The following is an 11180-nucleotide window of genomic DNA, read 5'->3' on the forward strand; positions in this document are numbered from 1 at the left end:
TGGAAGGTGTTGCCTTCAGTCTAGGCTAGGAGTTCTGTTAGGCAGTAGGGTAAGTCCTAAGCTGAATGGATTTGTACAAAGCTTTGTATAAATCAAAGTATTCTAGTGGAACCTACCCGATGTCATAGAAGGGGTGACGTAGGAGCAGTTGAAGCTGCTTAACTATTGTTTTAAAATTGATTTAATCAGTTCAGCTGATATCAATTCAGTTTTCACCATAACTGAACTGATACAAGCTCGAACTGTTCCCCCTTATTTCAGTTATTAAGTTTACACAAATTAAAAGCTTTAAACTGATTAGCTTTCTTAACGGATGATTATTTCGAATATTTTCTGCTTGGTTTATAACCAAACTCGATCTAATTCATCGGTGTTTACATTCTTAGAACACGAGCTATTGCAACTCATTGAGAATATTGTGTCTGAAGCACCTTCGAAAGTGCCCGAACCGATCTATTAGGTTTATAGGTATTGTATATATCAAAGTCTTATAGTGGATATCTTCTAAGTTGAAGAAGTGATGACGTAGAAGTTGTTAATATCCGAATATCTATAAACAAATTTGTGTATATTTATTTTATTGTTATTTTTATATGCGTTGTTGAAGCATTTTAAGTGTTTGATAAAATACTTTAACCAAATTTTTTAAATACATTCAGCTTGCTTATTCTTCCAATGTTTTACAAAAATTTTAAGGGATTTTCAGAGTGTTATGTTTAATTTGTTCCGCTCGGTTTAGAACCGAACTCAATATAATTCTCGACGCTCGATTCATTTTTGAACATTTAAGGAACGAGCTATTGTAGTTCTTTTAATCGTAAAATATTTTAAAGTGTTTATTCATCCCCCTCTAAACACATTTTTGATCATGACAACATCTAATTAGACTATTTTATTAAAGTGCATAAAATAATTTAATTGTGATCAACATATCTAATTAAGATAAATATAAGAGACGTTTCATATTTATCGGAAATGAATCAAGAATATTTTCTAGATTAAGATAGTAAATATCATAAGATTTGATTTACAACATAGATAAATATCATCAATATTTGTCAAATCTAGAGTTCTCACTATGATGATTAGAGAACATCTATAAATATCACATACAAGGTCCTTAAATTTATGCAATTATTCAGAAATACATCATGTATACAATTGTATAATTGTTTTGCAGATTTATGTTTTTTATGTTCATGAGATCTTGACAGTTCTAATATCAAACTTCAATATCAAATTCTAGAGGCTATAATTTGTTCATGCCGATATTTTTTTGCATATCGATTTTTAGCTGCATATGTAGGTTGAATATAATTCAATATTATGTTAAATTTCTAACAAGTTACGTATGAGTAAATTCAAACTTCCTATTTTATAATCTAAAAAAAAAGAGTAGGTCTCTTCTAATTTGTGAGATGAGTCGATCAGGTTTATACCTCGAGTGACAAATATTTATTCATAAAACAATTAACGGAATGAAAATTTAATTTTTAAAAGTACTAAGTATATAGTATCATGACATGAAATGTTTTTGGAAAACTAATTTAAATTAGATGCTGGACATAAAAGAGTTATTCGACAAAATAACATAATTTGCGCAGCTATATTTAATGTGGGATTCTAGTATCGGCCATCGCCCAGCTGGGTATATATCCTCACAGAGTTTCCATCATGACTATGAAGAAGAACATAGAGAAAATGATATTCCCAATGGGATCCAATACTGCACCCACTGAAATCACCTTATCTTCTGCAAGAGCAACAATGAATGTGAAAATGTATTGGTAAAACATTCAAATACCAAAATTGTAATTCATAGTCATACAAGTTTTCGACTGTTTTTAAGCTTCAAAATAGTGTTTTGTAACACAGTTTGATTGAAATTTTTTCGTATGGGATACATATTCGAGTCAGGTATATGAAGTGATTCATGAAAGAATGCGAAATTCGAAATTTAATATAAAAGGTTACGCCTTGAAGAAAAAATATATATGAATTGCTCCTAAAGAAAAAAACTTACTGCATTTCCTAGGATGGCAGATGCATCTTAACCCCACCCCACAATTCCCGTAAGGCTTCTCACACTGATCGCAAGGATTTGGAACATGATCCGGAATATCGAAACGAATCTGGGTTCCCATCTCTAATCTGTCACCATTTCTGTAAACTCGCCTGTAATGTGTGCAATCCATCTCCTTGTAGGGATCAAAACTCTTTCCCAAGCTTTCAAATTCATCCAAGGCCAAACAAGAAAACAACCCTTTAACAGATGAATTGCCACAGCCATGATCAAAAGTCCGCGTATGATTATCACACGAGGACGATGGAATTTTATGCACTTTCTTTGAGCAATTTAGTAGTATTACCGAGTTTGAGCTTGGAGTAAGAGGGAATCCAGCAGAAAGATGATAGGGGGATATAAAGTTGGAAGTTGAAGAACAACCAGTGTGGGAAACAGTGAGGAGTTTGGCTAAGTAATCAATGGAGGATACCGGGAAAAGGCCGATGGTGGTTCTGAAGTATAATTTACCAGAGTTGCAGAGGATCATGTGGTTTAAGATTGAAGAATTTGTGGGATTTTGAGCTACGAAAGGTTCTTGAATGACCGTGCTCCCACAGCGACTTACTGGGATTTCTTGGGATTTTGATGACGGGGGCGCGAAAACGTGGAGGAAAAGGAGTTGAAGAAGATGAAGTTTGTTCAAGTTCTGCATTTTCAGTGCGGAAAGATGTTTGAGGGAGAGGTGTAAATTGTAATTCCAAGAATTTACTTTTGGGGAGATGAACTACTTTTCTTGCTCGGTGGTGGTGCTGTGAGAATATGAAAAAGGAAGTCACTTTTCCACCCTTTTCAAAAAAATTTGAATTCTTGCTTATCCGCTTGCAAAAGCTCTTCCATCGTTGTCTTGAGTCTGCGAAATATCCATCAGAATATCCAATTGAAATATTTTAACACAAATTTCTTTCTTTCCTTAAATAAAATGAGGATACAAATTGAATTTTATGATTCAAATATAGATTTAATGTTGCCATCTTGATCCATTGATTCTCCTCTTCAATAGAAATTTCTTGTGGAATTTGTATTTGATCATGAGTGTTTGATCTTCTTGAGAGTTTATTTGATATTTCAAAAACGTTAATCTGATGGTTTAACATATTGATATCAGATTAACTTCATGATTCGAAAAATACGTGATGAATATCGTGAATAGCACCTTGAACTTCATTGATTTTGAATTTGAAGAAATTTGAAGAAGTTTGAAGAATATGTGATCAACACATTGAATAGAGAAACGAGCTTGATAGAATTCAAGTATTTGTTGCGCTTCTAGTCTCTTCTCATCGAGAGCTCTAGTTCCTTGAGGCGCGAACATACATTTTCGTCTTCTTTCAAACCCTCTTGTTTTTTTGTTTTTTGTTTTTTTTATATGAACACATATCATAGATGATAAAAAAGATAATACAAAATACACTGGGCATACCCAGGGATCACAAAATCAGTGTTCAAAAACCATAATCGAAGAAAATGGTTATATCAAAAAAATAGATACATCCGAAGAATGAAATCCAAATACTGGGAGACAAAATATGAACATCATCTAGCAGCCAGCGTTCGATGAACATGAATCAAAATCTTCCGAAAGATAGCTTCCATAACTGGTCTCTCACCGTAAAAAAGTGCCCTGTTATGAGCAGTCCAAATGTGATAAACCAATGCAGCTATCCCCGAGTGGCACCTCCGCGCACGCATGATAGTACCTCTGAATCTCCTGCGGAGAAGACGAAGTAAACCTGTCATAGAACGTGCCATACACTGAACTTCCAACCACTCCCACAATCTAACCCAAAGCTGTGTAGAAGTTGTACACTCAAAGAAAACATGCTGTGCAGTTTCATTTACAGTACCACAAAGACCACAAGACTTGTCTAGGATATACGGCTGTCTGTCCTTTGTCAAGCACTTCCCATGAGTCAAAAATCCAAACGGAGAAACGGTGTTTGGGTAAGATGGGTGGTCTCCATATAAATGGTTTTCACGGCCATCTACCTGCCCCTGGTAAGAAACTCATGTAGGCCTCCGACAAACCCCTCGCCGTACCAAACCAAATCGACAATCTAGCCACCACCGCATCCTAACTCCCGTCATGAGCCAAAAGCTCATCATGGATCTCCACGAGCTTCTTAATGAGAACAATATCATCCTTCCTCCACCTCCAATCCATGACAACATTCCAGTAATAATGATGCACCCACCGAACCCACAATGTATCCTTCTTAATGTGAATATTCCACAAGGTCTTAGTGAGAAGCGCCTTGTTCCAAGCTCGAAGATCTCGAATACCCAAACCCTCATCCTCAAATGGAGAGCAAATCTTACTCCATGCAATAGGAGGATGATTGCTCGTCCACATAAAGCTCCAACAAACCGAATTAATCTTGTCAATCACCCCACATGTGATAGGCAAGACCGAAAGCCAATATCACTCCACACCTTGGACCAGCGACAGAATAAACTCCAACTTCCCCACATAGGAAAGAGTGTGTCTCGGCCACGCTGTGATCTTTCTGGAGATAGCATTAAACAAGACACTATAATCCTGACTCCTTCAACCTCGTCGCAGCCAAAGGAATACCCAAGTAACAAAAAGGGAAAGAACCCTGACGAAAGCCACATATCCTCAATATCTCACACCCCTATCAGGTTCTTTAACCCCCGCCATATAGATATTGGATTTCAACACATTGGCTCTCAAGCCAGCCATCCTCCCAAAACTATCCACACACTCCAACAAAATCCTCACACTCATCAAATCACCCCGAGACAGAATCAACAAGTCATTAGCATATACCAGATGATTAATATGCAAGAGAGCGCACCTGGGGTGGAAATTTAATCCGGCGACCGAGAAGCCCAAAGAAGAGACCTGGAAAAAATCTCCATACAAATTACAAATAGAAAAAAAGGACGGTCCCTTGCCACAATCCTCTAGCACATTTAAAGAACCCATGAAGCTGGCCGTTAAAGGAGATAGAGAATGATGTAGTACAAACACACTCCATGATCCATGAAATATACATGGGAGGGAAGTTCAAGAGCCGAAGGGCATCACCAAAGAACTCCCAAGTGGACTGTGTCATAGGCTTTCTGCAAATCAATCTTCATAATGCATCTAGCAGAAGTGCGCTTCCTAGTATAATGTCTCAGCATCTCCTGAGCCAAGTGGATGTTCTCAACAATAGATCTACCTGAGACAAATGCACCCTGAGCCTGACTGATAAGCGGAGAAATCACTGCCCTCAATCTGTTTGCCAAGATCTTGGCAATAATCTTGTAAAATACTGTGCAACAAGAGATCGGCCTGAAGTCAGTGACTGGACAACTTCAACACCAATACACTAATGCATAAAGAGTCATTTAAGTAAGAGTTTTCTATATATTTATGTAGGTTCTTATAGCCTTTCCAATTCATTCATTCCAATCTTTCTTTGATTTCGTAATTATCTTTTTCAACTGATTGCATCTTATTGAATGATTCAGTCAGACTATTAGTAAAAACATAGTACAAGAAAGACTTTCTCTGCTTGAAACCGAAATTCGCACAGAGTTTGTCTGTCAAATTGTTGTGAATGGGCTTTTCATTATTTTTGATCATATACCGAGGAATACCATAGTAGTAGATAATGTGGGTGTGAATAAAATCGGCTATGTTTTCCTTATTCACTTCTTTGAGAGGTACCCCTTGAGCCCATTTATAAAAGTAATTTGTCGCAGAATATTTAATCAGAAGACCGACTACATCTAGGCCCCACGTGTCAAACGGACAAGAGGCTACCGTAGGGTGTAACAGCTCAGGCAGTGTGTGAGTGAAATTTGCATGGTACTGACAAGCTTGACAAATTTGCGCATAATGTACTCAATCTTTTATCATCGTCAGCCAATAATAGCTCATACTTTTTATCCAAAAATGTAACTTTGGTAACCTACGAAAGATAGATATTTGTTGTACCTCTATGTTTCTTTCGTCAAATACATTGTTAATTGATGAGAAATCATCTTTAACAACATATTTAACATTCTATCTTTTGATGGCAATATGGATAGGGCTTTGTGGGATGAACCCAATGCCTATTTAGATGTTTTGAACAGTATGCCCACTTTCTTTCAGCATTTTTGGGTAGCAGCTAGTTTGTGCATCTGTTTGACAGAAACTTCTAAAAGAAGCCTACCCAAGGTAAGATTTTCATTTGGATTGTATCCAACTTTAACGAGAAGTTTGTAAGTATTTGGGTCAAAACCCCTTGCGCTCTATAGTTATGAGCACTCTCCATGTTCTACCTTGTCTCATTGAGTTGGACGGACAAATCCTTCGATCGATGGCCGTTTTTCATCAAGGTTTGTTAGGGGAAGATCAGCTTCTTGGAGATGTAATTCATTTTTTGATTGAAATTTATGAATTTCCAAAGTTTCTTTGACGTTAATTTCCTTAACTTCATCATTCCTTCTTTCGGATTCCTGATGAGATGAGTCTTATTTGATTCTTGTTACCTCTTCATTTTCAAGGTAAAATTAGGCATCAACAAAATATGACTCAACATCGGTAAATGACCTCTCATCTTCAAGAATTTTATTTACAACTCCATCTCGACAATATTTGAAACACCGGTTCTATTTTGAAAGAACCCCCGTTTTCATGAAGCCATGGTCGACAAAGAAACATTTTGTATGATGTTTTGGCAACTATAACATGAATTAATACACTTGCAATCATGTATTCCATTAGTAATTGCAATCTTATGGCCCTTTCCCCTCCTTGATTGAATCCTTGGATCATCATACAACTGTTTGCAAGTTCTTATATGACAATGTTCAATTATTTCATTGTGAAAAAAGACATAATTTTGACTGCTGAGCCTCCATCAATCAATACCCTATTCATCTTTTTCTCACGACCATAGCCCGTGATGAATAAAGGTCAATTGCAAAATTTAGAACCAAGTGGTAGACTTTCATCAGTAAATGCTAAGGTCACCGCATGAACCTTAGTTTCAGAATGACATGTTAGAGATTTTTCTCAAAATCATGTTTCTATGTATATATAAACATGATATATAATATGCGGAAGCTTAAATCGAGTGTTACCTCCGGCCATTGAAAACTTTGAAATTTTATGTTTTTTCTTCTCGGTTGAAGCCTTCTAAGCACTCCACCTTCTCGATAGATGGTGTATATTTCTTATGAAGTGTGTATGCTTAGGGACCTCAATCGCTCTATTTATAGGCGTTTTCTCATATCATCGATGAGTGTATCGGGAGCCGAGATTCAGAAGGAGAATCGTGTACGCATCTAAATTTTCTTGGTCGTCGCCAATATCAATTTGTACACGCTACTTTTTTTAACATGTGTCATATTTCTTACATTCTCCCACTTGACACATATATCTCATTTACCTTAGTAGAAAACAGAATACATGAATCATGGCGATAATTCCTCTAGAAGCGAGTATTATCTTCCATGTATCACAATACATTATGTATCTCAAACTGTATAACTTAATGAATAAACCTTATGTTTATTCGAGGTTTAACTTTATTGATATTTCTCGAATCAATGAATGTGTGCACAACAAATATGAGAAAATATCACATCATAGTTTCATTAGCTTTGTTCTTACAACAAAATTACATAAAAGAACCAAGTCCCATTATTTATGTATGATCCTTAAATTTCAATGGTGGCATGCCCTTAGTCAAAGGATCCGCAATCATCAATTCAGTGCTAATGTGCTCGATAAGTAACTTCTTATCTTTAACACGTTCTCGTATGGCTAAATACTTAATGTCGATGTGCTTGCTTCGACTACCACTTTTGTTATTTTTAGCCATAAAAACAGCAGCTGAATTGTCACAATATATTCTTAATGGCCTAGATATAGAATCCATAATTCTAAGCCCTGAAATGAAACTCTTCAACCATACACCATGTGAGGTTGCCTCAAAACAAGATACAAACTCAGCTTCCATAGTGGAAGTAGCAGTCAATGTCTGCTTTGTACTTCTCCAAGATACAGCTCCACCAGCTAGCATAAAAATATATCCGAAAGTGGATTTTCATGAATCAATGCAGCCAGCGTAGTCTGAATCAGAGTAGCCAATTACTTCCAAATTCTCAGTTCGTCTGAACATAAGCATATAATCTTTGGTCCCTTGAAGGTATCTCATTACTTTCTTTGCAGCTTTCGAGTGATCTAAACCTGGATTACTCTGATATCTTCCCAACATCCCAACAACAAATGCAATGTCAGGTCTAGTGCAAACCTGAGTATACATTAAGCTTCCGACAGCAGAAGCATAAGGAATGTTTTTCATTTGTTTCCGCTCTAGATCATTCTTTGGGCATTGGCTCAAATTGAATTTATCGTCCTTTCACAACAGGAGCTATACTTGGTGAACAATCTTTCATCCGATATCTCTCTAAAACTTTGTTGATATAGGTTTCTTGAGACAGACCTAGAATACCTCTAATTCTGTCTCTATGTATCTTAATGCCAATGACATAAGATGCATCACCCATATCTTTCATATCAAAGTTTTTAGAGAGAAATTGTTTCACCTCATATAACAAATCATTATCATTGGTTGCAAGTAATATACCATCCACGTATAGAATAAGAAAACAAATCTTGCTCCCACTGACCTTCTGGTATATACATTGATCCATGAGGTTCTCAACGAATCCAAATGAAGAGATAACATCATGAAATTTCAAATACCATTGACGGGAAGCTTGTTTCAATCCATATATAGATTTCTTAAGCTTACAAACCAATTGCTTCACCATTACTAGAGAAAAATCTTTCAGGTTGTTTCATATAATAAACCTCTTCCTCTAGTTCTCCATTGAGAAAAGCTGTTTTCACATCCATTTGTTGTAAATCTAAGTCAAAATGTGCAACTAATGCTAGAATGATACGAAGAGAATCTTTCTTAGATACAGGAGAAAAAGTCTCCTTGTAGTCGATTCCTTCCTGCTGAGTGAATCCTTAAGCTACGAGTCTTGATTTATACCTTTCAATATTGCCTAATGAGTCTTTCTTTGTTTTGAAGACCCATTTACATCCAATGGCTTTTACACCATCAGGCAACTGAACAAGATCCCAAACTCCATTAACGGCCATAGAATTCATCTCTTCTTTCATAGCATTAAACCATAGTTTTGACTCATTACAACTCATGGCTTGTGAAAACGTTTCAGGATCATTTTCGGCTCCGATGTTAAAATCCGATTCTTGTAAATACACAAAATAATCACTAAATATAGCTGATCTTCTTATTCTAGTAGATCTCCTAAGGTTGTTTGATTGATCAACATTTTCTTATTGTTCTTCATTAACAACTTGATCTACTGGATTTTCATCAGTGATTTGTGGAACTTCAGTAATCGGTTGCCTAACACCCATTTGGTCTTGAGGGGTGTGAATAACAATCAATCTGTCATATGAATAAGAGGGTTGTGCATTAATGTGATCATTTTCAAAAATTACTGTCATGATCACTCCCACTAATCAAGTCATTTTCAAGAAATTTTGCATTTCTTGATTCCACAATTCTAGTGTTGTGAGATGGACAATAGAATCTGTACCCTTTGGATTTTTCGGCATACCCAATGAAATATCCACTTATAGTTCTTGGGTCCAGTTTCTTTTCATGTGGGTTGTAAACTCTTATTTCTGAAGGACAACCCCAAACGCGTATATGTTGCAAACTCGGCTTCCAACATTTTAATAACTCAAATGGCGTCTTTTGGACAGCCTTAGTTGGAACTCGGTTTAATATATACACAGCTGTCTTAAGAGCTTCAATCCACAAGGAGTTAGGAAGTTTAGAGCTACTAAACATGCTCCTCACCATGTCCAATAATGTTCGGTTTCTCCTCTCAGCTACGCCATTTTGGTCCGGAGAACCAGGCATAGTATATTGGGCAACAATCCCATGTTCCTGGAGAAACTTCGCAAACGGACCAGGTGCCTGTCCATTCTCAGTGTATCTACCGTAATATTCTCCACCTCTATCAGTTCTCACGATCTTAATATGTTTTCCATATTGCTTCTCCACTTCAGCCTTAAAAACCTTAAAGGCTTCTAGTGCTTCGTTTTTGTTATGAAGCATGTAGATATACATGTATCGTGAGTAATCATCAATGAAAGAGATGAAGTATTTCGGACTTTGCATGTCCATATCTGGACAACAAATATCTGAATGTATGATTTCTAATATTTCTGTACTCCTCTTGGCACCCTTTTTAGACTTATTGGTCTGCTTTCCCTTAATGTAGTCCACACAAATCTCAAAATCAGTAAAATCTAAAGTACTGAGTACTCCATCATTTACTAATCTTTTAATTCTCTCTATGGAGATATGTCCCAATCTCATGTGCCACAATATAGAGGAATCTTCATTTATAACACATCTTTTAATACCTCCCTGAACATGCATAGTGGTGTTATTATTTTGTAAAGAAATAGAAAAAAGACCATTAACCATTGTACCATTTCCAATAAGATTTGATTTATAAAATAAATTTATTGATTTATCCAAAAATTGAAATGAATAACCAAGGGGTACAAGTTTTGAAACTGAAATTAAATTCCTAGAAAAACTAGGAACATAAAAGGTCTTTTCCAATTTTAAAATATGACCACTATTCAACACTAGACAGCAAGTTCCAATAGCCTCCACATGCGAAGACATCTTGTTTCCTGAATAGATGCTCCGCTCATTTTCTATTGGTTTCCTTAGGTTTTGCATACCCTGCATGGTATTTGTAACATGGATTGTAGAACCAGAATCAATCCACCATGTGTTATAAATCATACTAACCATATTAGATTCATAACAGACAAATGAAGTAGGAATACCTTTCTTTTCAAGCCAGTCCTTAAATTTATTGCAATCCTTCTTAATGTGTCCCGTCTTTTTACAGAAAAAACACTTGGATTCTTTCTTAATGTCAGGTTGGGTTGGAATTATACATTTCTCTTTTCCCTTGACTTTGGCTTGCTTCTTATACTTTCCTTGTGTAGTCATAAAAACATTATCACTCGTTTCCATTAACAATCTTCCTTCCTCTTGAACACACATGGTCATTAATTCATTGATTGACCATTTATCCTTATGTG

At 36.1% G+C, this 11180-nt stretch overlaps 1 protein-coding gene across 1 annotated transcript; it reads right to left on the minus strand.

Moving 5' to 3' along the window:
* Window positions 1-1476: 1476 nt before the first annotated feature.
* On the minus strand, window positions 1477-2839 carry LOC142538802 (uncharacterized). Its single transcript, XM_075644098.1, has 2 exons — window positions 2024-2839; window positions 1477-1753 (listed from the first exon to the last, which is right to left on the minus strand). Exons 1-2 carry the CDS (start codon window positions 2715-2717, stop codon window positions 1659-1661), a joined length of 789 nt encoding a protein of 262 aa, XP_075500213.1. The 5' UTR covers window positions 2718-2839; the 3' UTR covers window positions 1477-1658.
* Window positions 2840-11180: the final 8341 nt, after the last annotated feature.

This window comes from Primulina tabacum, chromosome 3 (genome assembly GCF_025594145.1).
Source record: "Primulina tabacum isolate GXHZ01 chromosome 3, ASM2559414v2, whole genome shotgun sequence".
NCBI classification, from domain to species: Eukaryota; Viridiplantae; Streptophyta; class Magnoliopsida; order Lamiales; family Gesneriaceae; genus Primulina; species Primulina tabacum.

Bases quoted from the DNA above. Each gene is read 5' to 3' on its own strand.
- LOC142538802 (XM_075644098.1), bottom strand. From the start codon at position 2,717: ATGCAGAACTTGAACAAACTTCATCTTCTTCAACTCCTTTTCCTCCAC. The intron at 1,754-2,023 runs GTAAGTTTTTTT...TTGCTCTTGCAG, and splicing joins CTGCCATCCTAGGAAATGCA to AAGATAAGGTGATTTCAGTG.